Here is a 16561-nt window from a genome sequence, read left to right as displayed (position 1 = left end):
GACAAAACGTTGGGGGTATTGGGGACTCATGTTTCTGCCAGTTTAGGCTTGTGAGAATTTTGGTAATTATTACGGTTTTATTTTTGTGCCTACAATTTTGATATATGCATTTATGCCAATTGTTGGTCTATTAAAGTATTTGCATAACTTTATTTGTTGTTTCTAGTGTGCATTCTCTTTTTTTTTAATATAATTTATGGTTGTTTGGTACTTGTGGGAGTACCTGTGAGTAATAGCACTTAGTGGTACATTTTTTCTATATATTCTCTCCATATACTGTGTTATTGTGTGAAGATATGATCTCATGAACATATTAATGTGCACAATGATTCAGTTTCATCACCACCCCGCATAGCTTGTAGAATTCTCCTACAGAAGCACCTGGTCAGTAACAACAGCAGATAGTCTAAAGGCGTGTAGAAAGGGCTGCCGTCAGTCTACAAACTCTACATACTCCTGTCCATCAATGTAGGCATGGCTGGAATCCACCGGTTGGGGTTATAAAGCACTCTCAGCCAATTACAGCCATCCAATTCACATTGCTAAGGCAGAAGTTTAAATTGATGAGGATGAAGAGAGGAAGTCTTTGGGTAACTCCTACATTTTTCACATAAACCAAAAACAGCAGAGATTCTAGACAAAATAGTCATTACATTAACCCCTTAAGGACACGTGACATGTCATTATTCCCTTTTATTCCAGAAGTTTGGTCCTTAAGGGGTTAAACTGTAGGGGTTACATTTCTTTGAGCTTCCCTTAATGTCACAGTACCTGCACTACAATATGCATGGTTAAACAGTACCACTGGATACAGTTCCATATGCAATTGGTCTCTAGCTGCATACATCAAATGAATTAAAAATAAAATTGACATAAAAACACATTGAACTTTTCATTTATACAAGCTAAGAATCTATTAAGAGCTGCATAAAACACTAATTTGCATGTTTCCTCAAAAGAGATTTCATGAAATTCCTTGAAATGCAGTGATCAATTTCCTTAAAGTTAAATTAACCATACCACTCAACAGAAAAGACAACATTGAAAACAATCTACACTTGAAATCAGAATTCTCTTGACATGAAACATTGTCAAAGGGATATTCTAAGCACTATAACCACTACCGCCCATTGCTATAGTACCTGGAGTCCGTTGGTGCCATCCCACTCAAACTCAAACTGTTTGTGACCCCCTCATATATTGCTTACTGATGTTGCTATCATTATGTTTGCATCAATGTATTATTCTGACTATACAAACTTTGAACAAAAAAAAATTCAAAAGAATTGTATATATATCTTTAATGTTTGTGATAAAGTTGTAACTTGCATTTTCAGCTACAAATCATTGTAATTTTTTTTTTTTTTTTTTAAATAGGGAGCTACTGAAAGGCTTAGCGCGTCAGCTGACCACTCTAGCCAACTTGTCAAACAGTGGCACCCCTGCTCTCAGCGGCACTCCGCACTTCATGAAACTCAATTTTAGAAAAAAGTTGCCGCATGCTGGGTACTGCAGATTCAGCATTGGAGACCGCCTTTGAAGATGCAGTTGTTATGGTGAATGGAGTGCTCCTTTAAAAAATTTTCCCTCCATTTATATTCACCCTTAAGACTAGTAGTAGAAGATGTTGCTGTTGATTGCTTTATTTTTTTTATGGCCCAAACAAGGGCACCAAATCTTAAATATGCAATTTGTGTCTTAATTCCAACTTGGCTAAGAATCTCAGGAACAAGACACTGTAACTTGGGTGCTTTTGCTCTCCAGTGTCACTGAAATGCATATTGTTCAGATGAAAGAAGCAATCAATAACAAACACTGCAGTAGTGAAAGGGTTACTCAACGCAATGCCTGCTAGAACGTTTAGATATCCAGTATGTTTTTTGCATAATGTTAATAGTTTTCTTCATCTTCTGCAACTACGCTCCCTGGGGAAAGTCATTTTTTTGTACACAATGATCTGTTTGTGCAACATACAAAATACAGTGTGATGCGGTGAAATTTGTTTTAAAAGAGTTGTTATGGTCACCATTCGTTTTTCAAAACAGGACATTTTCATAGCATAACAATCTGTTCGGCTTAATCCATCTTAGCTGCAGTAACAAAAATAGAAAAATCAATATCCTTGAAAATTGTTTTTACCAACAACCACACTGGGGCCAAACAGTACTTATACAGTCTGAAGTGTTTTATTTATTAATAAAATATTGGCTCCCTTTAAGAAAATGTTTTGTAATATCCACATAATTAAAACAAAGAAAACTTTTTAAATAACTTCACAAGGCAAAGAAAACACATTACACAGAAAGCCACCAGTACTACAAACACTTATGTGATTCTTCACAGTTCCTTTGCTTGTACAGTTACGGAACACTGCAGGCACCATACCACTGTAGTAGTTATGGTAGTAAGCTTGTGAGTGCTACAGAAGTATAATTATTAAATAAAACAGTGTTAAACTAAAGTGATTAAAAAACAACTTAACAGTAATATGCGGTATGTATTAGTGCATCACAGAGTTCCACAGCAAAAAGTGTGTGTGTGTGTGTGTGTGTCACAAGGTTCCATTGCAGTAAACCTAACTATTGTAGATGATTTGTCTTAGTTGTCTCCCCGGTGGGATACCAGAGAACAGAAATGGTATAGGGGCGGGAAAAAGTATTGTGAAGGCTTTGTGCTTGTGGGACTGACTGTTTTGAGGGCTCTGTGGTGTAGTGTTGGCATGTAAATAGTTCTGCTTGTGTTTGAAGAGTAATATGTGTCTAGGTTCTGAACAGTTTGAGTGTATAGGGACAAGAGAGAGAGAGACACACACACACACACACACACACAGAGAGATAGAGAGAATGTGAGTGCAGAGGTTGCAGAATGTGTAGGGAATACAGTGTGTACAGTAGGGGTTGTAATATGGTATTGTGTGTGAGAAAACAGTTGAGGAACATTCTGGTCCATAATGGTCCAGTGTGTACTTTATAGAGGAAGAGCTTCTGGTCTGCACACTCTGCAGGATGAAGACCTGGGATATATGTCTCTCGCGAGCCCATACTAAGTATCAGATAGTTGCCGTTGTAACCCGCGACAACGCTCTCAACTGCTCACAGCTTCTATACATCAGCTTGCACTTGGCAGAGGGTGCAGACAATAGGCTTTTTTGGTCGCTTCTGCCTTCTACAGTGGGTGCAAAGGGCCAGTGAGGGAGATCAAATATTTCTCCACTAACTCATGAAGGCAAGGATTGGTACAAGAATTTTGGCTACCCAGACAAACATACATTTTGCTGTCCCCTATTGTTAAAGAGAGGAGCCACAGACAGACACAAAGATTATGATTTTGGGTCTTATTGATACTGCACAATGACACACAATCCTGTGTTGTATACCAAGTTGTACTGCTTTGGATCCCTGGGAATTCCTCAATTACCATGACCTTCTTTGCATTAAAACTCTTAGTAATGCAGGGCTTGGTCCCGGCATCACTAAACAGCACGCGAGGGAGCAGAGCAAGAAGAACTTGAAGATTTCAGCAGTAACACAGGACCCCTAAGAAAAAAGGCTAGGGAGGCTGGGTGGATATAAAGAAAAAACAAATACCAATGTAGAAAGTACGTGAAAAAGTGTGTGTGTGTTCCTGAAGGAAGGCTTTCTGACATGTGGGTGGTGCAGCTATGGAGGCAGGCTTATGTTAAAAATATATATTTATTTTTTTTGTGCAAAAACTCATTAAGGTTGGATTGGTGGTCAGAGTTTCCTTTGAAGTTAACACATACATACACTAGGCAAGCATAAAAAATTATGTTGGTTGGTCAATATTGGCAGGAATATCATACTAAAGGTTTATTTTACCTCAAATGACTGAATATAACTGTAAAACCTCATAAGCCAGAATCTCATGAGAACCAAGGTTCATCAAGGGCTTAGTCAAGTTTCATAGGCCCACCTATAGACTGCTAGAAATGTCTGTAAATGCTGGCCTATTTATGGTTCCTAAACAAGAGCATGTTTGAATTCAAGAACCCCAAAAATCGTACTCAAGAGAGAAAATCATATTTATATTTTACAACTATGTAATGCAGAAAGCATTTAGAAGATCAGGTTGGATGATAAAATAAATTTGATAGCCTTGTGCCCGTGCTGTGGTCATGAGTAATGAAGCAGCCTAAGGTCTTAAATCTAACGCCTGTTCCCACTGCCATTAAAGGACCACTATAGGCACCCACACCACTTCAGCTCAATGAAGTGGCCTGGGTGCCAGGCCTCCCTAATTTTAACCCTGCAGCTGAAAACATAGTTTCGGGAAACCTGCTATGTTTAACCCCTTAAGGACCAAACTTCTGGAATAAAAGGGAATCATGACATGTCACACATGTCATGTGTCCGTAAGGGGTTAAACTGCAGGGTTAATCCAGCCTCTAGTGGCTGTCTCCTTGACAGCCACTAGAGGCGCTTCCACGATTTAGACTGAGTAAATCAACTATTTGACGCTGGACGTCCTCACGAGCCTCCAGCGTCAAAAAAAGATCCCCATAGGAAAGCATTGAGTAATGCTTTCCTATGGGCGGGTTTGAATGTGCGCACCCCTCTGGCCGCGCATGCGCATTCGGCTCTACTCGGGAGCCGATGTTGATGGAGGAGGAGAGGTCACCAATGCCGAGGGAGCCCAGTGCTGAATTAAGGTAAGCAAATACATGGTTAATTAACCATTTATTCACCGCGGAACGGGGCCCTAGTCACCGTTTCATTGACTAGGGCTCTATAGCATTAGAAATACATTTTTGTATTCCTAACGCTATAGTGTTCCTTTAATGCCACAACTATCCACCTTGTAAAAACAAAACCAAACGACGTGGGATAGAGGGACTAGTAGTTCAGCAAGGGGAATCAGATTTTTTTTTTAATTTGTTAAATGGCACCTTCATATCACAATTCGTACAAACACCAACTAGAAAGGATGCTTGTTTTGATCTGGTTATAACAAACAATGTTGATCTTTTAACCAACATTCAAGTAGGGAGCACTTGGGAAATAGTGATCACAATATGGTGGAATAAACGCAAAAAAAAAGTTGCAGTATAAATAACACAAGCAGAATATGGCAACATACACATCTCAATTTAAAAAAATAGTACCGGCACGTTACGGGATATTACAGTCTTATATCGGCACGGTATAAAGGTTGCCTACCCTTGCTCTAGGCTAAGGAACTGTACACAGATTTCCAGTGTTCCACACATGGTTCTTCACCAAGTTAGAGATATTCTTTCTAAATTGGTCTCGGTCTGACAAAAAGAAACTGACATACTTTGGTCTAGTTGCGGTCTGTTTATATATCCCAGTCTGCTGAATTGGAAAGTCCAAACAGAATTTTTCAAGTCAGCAAACTCACTTCCTTTCCTGTTTAGGTTATTTCTTCAAGTGGGTAGTTGCCAGACTGAATGGTATAGCTAAGGATCGTTACTAAACATATATGGAAATTTTGTTATAAGATTGTCCTGTTAGCAGTGAGGGGAGTAGCTACCCTATGTAAATGCTACTGTGGGAAATAACCACGGAAATAAATTTGTAAGTATAAATAAACATTAGTCACCAGAACCAATACAGCTTAATGTAGTGTTTCTGGTATCTCTAGCATGTCCATTCAGCCATAGCACTATAACCACAGGGTTTACAATGCTGGCTAGTAACACATTTAGTGGCAATCCCTCAGACGGCCAGTAGAGGTGATTCCTATCTCAGTGGTGCACATTGTGGAGGCTCTGCATGTAGGCGCTGAACGTTCCCATAGAGATGCATTGATTCAATGCATCTCTATGAGGAGATGCTGATTGTCATAGCTCTGCGTTTTGCCGTGCATTGGATTGGCTGAGATGATTAAAACTGGTGATCTCAGTCATGGAGGTGGGGCCTCCCATGGCAAGACTGGCGTGGTCTTGGAAAAAAAAAAAAAAGTGAGTACACTCACCTTTTCACTGCACAGACTTTAGCACTATAGTATCAGGAATACATGTTTGACAGAATATGTTTGCTTAATACGACCTTGTCTGCTTCAAAAGTAATGTAGGACAGAGGTTATGTTTTAGGCCCTTAAGATAGCCACCAGATGCACAGCAACTTCATAACTATTCAACATGCTGTTTAGTGAGGAGGTTTGGAGCAGATAACTTTATGTATTGAACTTTATCCAAAGAATAAAGCAGTAACAACATAGTATTGGACGCTGTTCATTGAGGAGATGTCCCTTTGAAGGTAAACAAAACATTTTCTTTTCCATATTTGCATGGCTCGGCTAGAAAATAGTGAGCAGGTCACTATAGCATTAGTAATACATATTGGTTGGTATTCCAAAAGCTAGAATTCCTTTAATCCACAGAGGTGGGTTTACTTCTCATGTTTCCAAGCTTTTTCCAATACTAAATTTCATAAATTAGTTATCACATACTGGCAGCAGATTCATTTTGTTTTTTTCTCCAGACATACTCAAACTTATTGAGGAATATTATCTCCTAATGAAACTATATAGCGATAGTTAAAGGGAGACTCCAGAACCATAGAGCATGTTAGCTTGCTGAAACCATTTTACAAAAAGTCTAGGTTTCAACAGAGATTGTCATGCTTATAATTAACCTTGTTTACACCCCTGGCTTTCAATCAGAGGAACCAGTCTTGTTTCTTCCTGGTTGCTTATGTCAGTGGAGCGAAATTCAAGAGGCAGGCATTGCCCAGAGCACCTGCCTTGCAAAGACTTCACTTTGAACTCCATTAGGAAATCTGTGATTGGACAGTCACCGAAAGTGTGGGTGGGGAAAGAAGGGGTGGGTTTGCAGAGGCTGCAGACAAGAGAACTGCAGCTTTTGCAACAGTGTTTAGAAAAGCCCCCCAATGGAAAACATATATTATTAAATGCAAGTATGTTTTCATTTGAGGGAATATCTACTATACAGTGATTTTTAATTTTGTATTTGGGCAGTGGAGAATCTCTTTAAAGATACTGCCCATTTTAACAACGTGACAAACGTGAGATGAGCGAGTACAGTCGCACATTAGCACTGGGATCGAGGGAGATTTCCCTGGAATACAATGGGGATTGTTAAATGAATGTAAATTATATTTATGACTATAAAAATATACCATAATTACCACTGGAAAACTATATGGTACAACAGGACTTTGCAAATGTGACTTGATATAATTTCCTCTAAAAACTGTGTTTTACCTTGCACTTACTCCTAGTCTTTCTAAAAATTAATTAAAAAAACAAAAAATCTTATTTTTTTCGATTCTAACTCTTTCTGCTTCTCGACACCCAATGGGAAATGTCATACAGATGACATACCAAATGCACCCTAAAGTCAACCTCTAGGAGCTGACCAAAGAATATCACAGCAGAAATATTTGTTTTAACAAAAACCATCATAAGAATATCGTGTACATTGGCAAAGAAAATTTGTAAATATTCAATCACTACAGTAGTACCATTGAGGCAGTCTGCAATCACACGTATCTAGGAGTCAACAGAGAACACAAAGCTTAAAATGAAAACAATGTGAGTACTTAATTTGTACTCACACAAGGCACAAAGACAAATGAAGGTCAACCAGTGAAGGTCAACCAGTTATTTTGTATGATATCCTATGGGGAGATTATTGTACAGATGAAATGTAGATATACCAAATTAGGAGGAACTGCACAGCAAATACTTGTGATGATCACATGATAATACGCCCCAATTATATATATTTCCTGTAAATATAAATTGCAGGGGATATGAAGTGGAATAATATAAAACACAAAAGAATCAGGAAACTGCTAAACATGAATTCATGAAGATGGTGCATACATTATATTTTTTTTTTACATTAGAGCCATATTTTGTAGCTAAAGTGGAATTCCAGCTTGATGACTTACCTTTCCCATTTTGCCAGGCTGTATACCAGGAAAGGCTGAGGAAAGTTGTGACAAATACTAATGCGGTGGCCACAGTTCCATTTCGGAGCCTCATTTCATTGCACCATCACACTGGTACAAAAGGTCTCTGGTCTTGGTTTTAATGTTGAAATCTCAGTGTTGGAAATGTAACAGTACAGACCTGTGCTACACTTCAGGCAAAGCATCCAAAGTACAGGTTCATTAGCGTCGACTGGTAAACTTGCCTTTCAGCTTTACACTAAACACCATGACGTGCCTCTCCATTACTGGATGGTCAGCTCCATAACCTTCTTTGTCCGGATTTCTCTGAGGCCTGCTGCCAAACAAAGATAGACACAAAATGAACCCAATACAAATATTTGACTGAACAAAATATTCCGCTGCAGGTTCTCAAACAACCAACCTCCTCATGGTCAATCAAATAATGATTAACAGAGTGTCAACTGAATTCTTGAAGTGATTACAAATGGCTAATATTGGAGAAAGACAGGAATTCTAAAACCTGCCAGTAAGTTTCAAACAAAAGTAGTATTTTAGTGAATTAGTCACTAAACTCAGAACTACGAAGAATTGAGAGAATTGCTAGTTTAAGGCCAAAATAGCTAAGCTTGAATACAAATATTAGACAGAAAGATCTAAAGTTTGTAAATCTACACCAGTACCCAATTTCTTAAATAAGCCACTGAATATTATGCATGGAACAAATGAATAGTCTGGGAAGATATTGCATGTTTTTGGACAAGCTCCCATTTTGAAAGCTTACCTATTGTGATCAGATTTATTTCTGAATTAAGCGTGTCATTGTTGTATTCACTACAATGCTGATCAGGTAGTTTCTGCTTTTCTCTTATAGCATAAAACATTCAGGCCCTGCAGTAAGGATGGAAAATGATATTGTATAACCATCCTTTACAAGGAGCATATGATTATAGTATTATAGGGAAAGGGTCACAATTCAGCAAGCTGTGTAATGAGTAATCACTGTGAAAATCCAAATAAAATAATGCATCTTTAAAAGAGATTGCAAGATATACACATACAGTCCATTTTATAGTCACATATTTTTACATGGCCTGTTTAAATGTCACAAATTATCTTGTCACTTATTAGATCGACACAGAGTCCCATTATCAATCATTTTGGGGTCCCTTAGAAACCAAGCATCCTCCCACTCGACATTATTTCAGCATCGACCATCTTTAGTTACTTCCTAAACTATTTTTTTTATCATTCCACTTTTTTTTGTTTTTTCATGCCCCAAGGTGCTTTGTTCCGGTTTTGCATTTCTTCCACCACTCCCTCTGTCCTTATTGTTCTGTGCCATATTTGGTCACTTTGGGGGTTATTTTTTGTTTTCGCTTCACTTTTTGGATTTGTGTTTAAGTTCCACTTTTCACAGTTTCATTTTTTAAAATTTTTTTTTTTTTGCTCTGTTTTCTTTAGGCTGTTTTTTTAATCCTACAATTGGCTTTTTGTTTCCCCTAGGCTCACACTTCACAGTTAATTTTGTCCTTGATATAATACTTTGCTCTTTTTTACCCCGCTATCTGTAAAAACATTTTTCTTCCTTGTGCGTTTTCACTCACATACTGCCCTTTCATTACATCTAATGAAATTGCATGTATGCGCAAGAGGACAATAGTGGCTTTTGGCTTACTATCCTGATGAAAGCGACCCTCTATAGCGCTGCAGAAATTGTTAGTGTTTTGTAATAAATTGTGGTAAGAACGATGACATTTTCAGTACTGTAGTTCCACATCACACAGTATGTTGTGTACCAATTTTACATTTCTATTTTTTTTTCATAAGCATTCAACAACCACATCACTGAAAAATACAATATAAATAAACAAATCTTGAAAGTTAATTCCAAAGATCTAGTTATAGAAATCCAATTCAGCAGAATGACTGACTGAGCAGTCAATGCCCCCTAGTCTATTTGAATTATCCCATGGTATTGCTCTGCTTGTCACCTCTATGTATCCTGCCAGCCTTCCAAACCCAACTATAACAACATCTCCATCACTTCTCAGGGCTTCCTACATGAACCAGTTTTCCAGCACCTCCATGACATCTAGTGTTTGCTTTTAATTTCTATTAGATAACAGGTTTATGTGTGAATTAAAGAGCCCATGAATATAAAGTGCCCTGTCTGTGTGTGTGTATACCCAGCAGACCCTCAGGCAGCCCCCCTGGAGCCCCCTCCCCACAATAGGAGCTGTCATTGTAGCTCCAGGAGAGGTCATGTCAGGATCACTCTAGCTCCCACCACGCACAGCCAGCCAGCCCTGGTCAGAGAGAGCTCTGGGAGAGCCACAGCCCGAGCAGGCGGAGGGCAGAGGTCAGGCAGGCTGTGCCCGCTGTGCATGGCAGCAGTGTCAGTGAGTGTCCCCATCCCGGGTACCACAGGGTCACAGTGACAGCATTAATCCCAGCCCCTCCCAGCGGGCACAGCTCGTACCGTGTAGCGGTCCCAGGCCTCGGGCAGCTCGGCTCAGTCGCACTCCGGGTCTCCCATAGGTGACTGCTGGCACCGCGCTCAGCTCCCCATGCTGTGTGTCTGTCCTACTCCGGGAGCTCCGCCTACAGGAGAGGGGGCCACGCCCACTGCCACCCCCGCACCAATCCCCAGCATCGAGGGGCGCGGCCAGTAACTAAGAGACGGGGGATGCTGTCATCCAAAGCAGGAGCTGCACTCCGCCCGACGGAGTCACGTGACGGCCAATAGAACTGTGATCACTGACCGCCCGTGTACCTTCCGCATCAATGTACTTACCGAGCCAGTGTACCTACCGCTTCAATGTACCTACCGAGCCAGTGTACTTACCGCATCAATGTACATACCGAGCCAGTGTGCTTGCTAAGCATATGGGTGTTGGGGTAAACACGCAGTGAAATCGTCTGAAAACACATTGTTTAGTGAATAGCTGTGTGTGCACACTGTAAACACACACAGAATCATTTACTAAACATCGGATTTTGTGAGCATGGACGAAATCCGGTGGAAATGACCTAATTCTGACCCCGTTGTCAAGTCACAGACAAAAGCCAAATGCAGTCAGGATTCAGGCGATCCAACCGGTTCTGTATTATTTGTTCAGAAGGCTTTGAACATTCAGTAATATCCGCTGTGTACCAATACGAAGAAATCAGACATTAACCAACGCACACATGTCAACCTAATATAAATGAATCCGTCAGAAGGCATATTCACAAATTATCATTCACTTGCTTTTTGTAAGTGAATTAATAATTTTAAAGGGACATTCCAGGCACCCAAACCACTTCTGCCCATTGGAGTGGTCTGGGTTCCAACTCCCACCACCCTTAACCCTGCAAATGTAATTATTGCAGTTTTTATAAACTGCAATAATTACCTTGCAGGGTTAAGTCCTCCTCTAGTGGATGTCTATCAGACAGCCACTAGAGGGACTTCCGTGTTCTTAGAACACGAAAAGTGTTTTAAACAACGCTGGACGTCCTCACGCTATGTGACTACCTCCAGCGTCGCCGAAATCCCCATAGGAAAGCAATGAATAATGCTTTCCTATGGGGAGGTCTAATGCGCCCGCGCGGCCATTGTGTGGGCGGAGCCTGACCAAGCGCCAAGGGACATCGGTGATGGATTCAGGTAAGTCACTGAAGGGGTTTTAACCCCTTCAGCAACAGGGGATGGGAGGGAGAGGGGCACTGCAGGGTCCTGCAGTGCCAGGAAAATGGATATGTTTTCCTGGCACTGGAGAGTCCCTTTAAGTATTATTTATCTGCTGGCAGTGCTAGCAGACAAATCAGATAGCTCTTGGTCACATTGCGAAGTGTGGGAAATTTCCTCATGCTTTGCAATAGCTGAGATAGCATGGGAAAGTCTATATAGCAAAAACTATGTGGTTTGGGCCTGTAAAATCACGGTGGAGGCTGTTCTAATAATATTCATGTGGTAGGAAACTATTGTCCTTAACCTGACCCCACCCATTGGGGGCCCTAATATTAGTAGTAAAAGAGTCTGCCACCTATAAGCAACAGGTGGGGGCCCTAAAAAGGGGAGACAACCTATATTCTCCTCCAGCCCAACCCATTGGTGATAGGTGGATTTTAATATTAATAGTAAAGGAAGAAGGACCTAATGCTCCCACCCATGGTGAGGGGTCCTAATAATATTAAAGGGGTGGACCTTGTGCCCCCTAGTTCCCACCCATGGGCAGTGTGTGGAGGCCCTAATTTATTCACAATATAGTGTGATGGGAATCCAGCATGGTCAAAATTTAGTAGGCCGAAATCTCCACATGGCATATGCTAATTAGTATCTGGTTACAAACAGTTGGATGAGTTATCAGTATACTGAGCATGTGTGGAAGTGGATAGAACATTCCTTTGTCTTCAACAAGCCATGTGGTCTGCCCATATGAAGTGATCCTGAATATCCTGTGTGCTGATTGGTTTGAGGAATATAGGAGGGGTTATACTGTATGGGAGGGGATATGCTGTTAACAAAAGTCCTGTGAACAATGTATTTGTCTCTCAGATATTTTTGGAACAGGAGTTCATCTGAGACCCGATCAGTACGTGAATAAATGCCTTTTACTTCCTGAAGACCTGTGCCCATATCTCTATGTGTGGCTTCTGCGGTTCGTTCCTGTTTTTTCCCCTGGAACATTTGGTGCATTGAGTCCGGGAACCTCATCGCATGGAGGCCTGTGTAGAGATTTGAGACGGTAATCTTTTACCAACTTCTCTATGCTGCACCCCTGGACTTCTACTGCGTGGACCTCCTTTCGTCTCGGCGCCACTGGCCTTTTGTCCAGGAGATCATCGGCTTCTGCGCAGTGAGTACCGGGGTGCCCCATCAATGAGTGTGAGCCCAGGTCCAGAAACTAAAAGGTAAGATTAATACCGTTAGAGCGGTAGGCCCACAAGGGGTTTGTATTTGGAATTGGTTGTATGCAATCTGCCCTGTCCTTCGGGATGGAAGAAGCAAAGGCGCACTGATTATGTTGACATTAGACGCTCTGTAGTCAGCCCGTCTAATACTGTGGTTTTGGGTCAGACTGAATTCTGGTGTAAATAGTTCATGTCGGACACTGGTGTCCTGTCTTGACTAGTGTATCTAGGGTGTAAATTTTGGTCGCTAGGTCCAGGGGGCCGGGAGACTAGCAGACTCTGTTGTACATTATCGTTTGCTAGATCTCACCCTATCTTGGCTAAGTGGTAAGGTGTGTATATTTAACCACTAGACTATTGATAGCGTAAATAGACTAAATGAGTCCTGTTATACATTCCGCTCATTAGTTCGCTATAATGGTGCTTGGGCAGCGTAGACTAACCAAATCTTTGGTGTAAATAAATCGATAGTTCTCGAGGTGCTGGCCAATTAGAATAGTTGGGATTATTGTAAATGTTGTTAGATATACTGTAGTTGGTGAATTGGTGAATTGGTTAAATTGTATGTCCTGCTAGAAAGCTTGAGCTCTGCCGTCTAGTGGGAGTGTAAATTGTGTGTATAACTGTAAAATAGTGCACGGTACCATAACCACTAACATGTATTATAATTACTGACATTGTGTATTGTATAGAACTACTAGAAAACTGTTTGTTTTGTGTTATATGTGTAACACCACAACTGTTACTAATTGACCTGTGATTTAAAAACTGTACCATAACTACTTCAAAATACCATAACCACTTTATCCAATAACCACTTTATAATATCATAACCACTTTGTAATACCATAACTACTTCAAAATACCATAACCACGTTGTAATACCATAACTACTTCAAAATACCATAACCACGTTGTAATACCATAACTACTTCAAAATACCATAACCACTTTATCATATCATAACCACTTTGTAATACCATAACTACTTCAAAATACCATAACTACTTTGTAATACCATAACTATTTCAAAATACCATAACCACTTTATAATACCATATGTAACGGGACTGCAATATTAAATCCCCAGACGAAACACCGTTCAGGGAGACAACTGCCAATTTTTATTACCGGCTCAAGGAGTTAACTGTCAACTTTTAAAAATGTTCTGCAATGCATTACACACACATACCCTTGGTTCTTAAAGTGGTACATACATATTGAACCGAACGGATACAGGCATTTAAACAGCAGGGAGAAGGTTTAACTGAGGGCCCACAGGCAAATACATGAAAAATCCTTCTTTGGTACTAGGACTACCGGCGAGGCCCAAGGACTTTCCGAGTGTTCTATTACCCCTAGCCGAAGCATCTCATTGATTTCCTTCCGCATCCCTTCTCGGACTGCTTCCGGAATACGGTAAGGGGGCTGCCTCAGGGGTGCTTGCCCTGGAGTCTCCACCTTGTGGACGGCTAGGAGTGTGTACCCAGGCTCCTGAGAGAATGTGGCCTGTTTGGTTTCTAGCAAGCGGACAGCTTGAGCCCTCTCTTGTGGTCCCAGCTGTTCGCCTAGTTGGACTTTCTCTATCTGGGTCCTCCCTTTGTTGCTGCCCAATAGGTCGGGAAGAGGTAGTGTCTCTGTGTCTTCCCCTGCTGGTGCACAGATAGCGGTCACTTCCTCTGCCCGTTCCTGTTAGGCCTTAAGCATGTTGATGTGAAAGGTTCGCTTCACATCCTCATCCTCGCAGCTAGCTATGGTGTAGGTGGTGTCGCATATCTGCCCTATAACTTTGTAGGGGCCCTGCCAGGCGGCCTGGAGCTTGTCTGTTCGGACCGGTCTTAGCACCATGACTTTTTGGCCGATCTGAAAACTCCAGTGCCTAGCCCGTCGGTCATATCATACCCTCTGGCGCTGCTGGGCCGCCCGGAGGTTTCCCTGCACCGCCTGGGCTAGTTCCTCCATGCGGTCCCGCAGTTCCAGCACATAAGGTACAACCGGGGTCCCCTCAATCTCCGTCTGCCCCTCCCAGTGGTCCATGATAAGATCTAAAGGCCCCCTCACCCGCCTCCCATATAGGAGTTCGAAGGGTGAGAATCCGGTTGATTCCTGCGGCACCTCTCGGTAGGCAAAGAGAAGGTGTGGCAGGAACCGCTCCCAATCCTTGTACGCCCCCGTGAACGACTTCAACATTTGCTTTAGCGACCCGTTGAAGCGTTCACACAGGCCATTAGTCTGGGGGTGGTATGGGGAACTAGTCAGGGATTTAACTCCACAGACTTTCCATATCTGCTGGGTTACCTCGGCCGTGAACTGTGTACCTTGGTCGGACAGTACCTCCTTGGGAAAGCCCACTCGGGAGAATATCCGGACTAGCACATCTGCCACCGTCTCAGCCTGTATGTTAGAAAGGGCCACCGCTTCGGGGTAACGGGTGGCGTAATCTACCACTGTGAGGATATAACGTTTGCCGGAGCGGCTAGGTTGGGCCAAGGGTCCTATGATGTCCACGGCTACCCTCGTGAACGGTTCTTCAATTATGGGCATGGAGACCAGTTTAGCCTTTGGGTGGTCTCCCTTCTTACCTATGCGTTGACATATCTCGCACGTCTGGCAATACGCCCGGACGTCATCGGATACCCCAGGCAAGAAAAAGTTCTGGGTTATCCGATATCCCGTCCTGCGTATTCCCAAGTGTCCTGCCAGAGGAACGTCGTACCCAATTCTCAATAACTCCCGCCGGTATTTCCGTGGAACTACCAGCTGGCGTTTTTGCCTAGGCCCAGGTGCGTTAACCCGTGTCTCGGTGAGCCTGTACAAGCGGCCTTTTTCCCAGATAAACTGTTCCTTCTCTAACCCCCCTGTTCCCCGCCTGGCCTTCTCTCGATACTTTCTGAGGGAAGGGTCTCTGGTCACCTCCCGCCCAAAGTCTTCTGGGGTGTCCCAGGGAAGGGGTTCTATAGTCAGGGGTAGGTCGGGTTGGCTTACCTGGGTCTCAGTAGGAAGCGGATGGCTCTCGGCAGCACGACTTTGTGCTCTGGTGGTTACTGCGTGGGCCTCCTGAGCGGTGGTTGAGGCAAACGCCGAAGTCAGGGGCCCAATGTCATTGCCCAACACGACTTCAGAGGGTAAGTCTTTCATTACGCCCACTTAAACATTGCCAGCTCCCGCACCCCAGTCCAGGTGTACTTGTGCGGTAGGAATGCGATACACTGCCCCCCCTGCCACTCTCACAGCAATTGATTTCCCTGGCTTCTCAGATGCGTTAATGAGATGTCGTTGTACTAGCGTGATGGTCGCACCACTGTCTCTTAATCCACGTGCTGTCTTGCCGTTAACCATGACCAGTTGGCAATGGTGTTTCCGATTGTCTGTGACAAGTCGAATCTACACAATGGGCTGCTGCTGGTGGTTGCTGGTACTCAGGTCGAGACCAATTTGACCTGGTGTGGTTGTCCATGGGGCAATTCTGTTGGATGTGACCCAGCTGTCGGCACCGGAAGCAACGTAGCTCGCTGACATCCTGTCGTGGGTAGCGAGAGTTAGAAGTCACCGGTCGGTTAGGGGGTTGGTATCGGGCTGCTGGTGGGTGTGATGGCACTGAAGGTTTTGGAGGTTGTACCCGTGGTGCGACTTGGTTAGTTTTGCGAGTATCCGCATACTCATCCGCCAACTTGGCGGCCTCTGGTAGAGACAGGGGCCTGCGGTCTCTCACCCAGTCTTTGACATCCGCCTGGATATGGTTGTAAAACTGTTCCAGGAGTATC

The 16561-nt window shown here is 42.6% G+C and overlaps 1 protein-coding gene across 2 annotated transcripts in view; it reads right to left on the bottom strand.

Annotated features, from left to right (window-relative positions):
- Positions 1-10495, bottom strand: part of MGAT4A (alpha-1,3-mannosyl-glycoprotein 4-beta-N-acetylglucosaminyltransferase A) — a 92321-nt gene extending 81826 nt beyond the window's left edge. Inside the window, exons 1-2 of one of the 2 annotated variants that reach the window (XM_063459073.1) lie at positions 10381-10495; positions 7899-8235 (exon numbers count right to left, since the gene is read on the bottom strand). In XM_063459073.1, coding sequence (XP_063315143.1) covers positions 7899-7992 — 94 coding nt within the window. In that variant the 5' untranslated portion in view covers positions 7993-8235; positions 10381-10495. The remainder of the gene's footprint in view (positions 1-7898; positions 8236-10380) is intronic. The other variant, XM_063459064.1, reaches the window with a different exon arrangement.
- Positions 10496-16561: the final 6066 nt, after the last annotated feature.

Source organism: Pelobates fuscus, chromosome 1 (assembly GCF_036172605.1).
Source record: "Pelobates fuscus isolate aPelFus1 chromosome 1, aPelFus1.pri, whole genome shotgun sequence".
Lineage (NCBI taxonomy): Eukaryota > Metazoa > Chordata > Amphibia > Anura > Pelobatidae > Pelobates > Pelobates fuscus.
The sequence above is the reverse complement of the archived record's forward strand: the minus strand, read 5'-3'. Positions and strand labels throughout refer to the sequence as shown.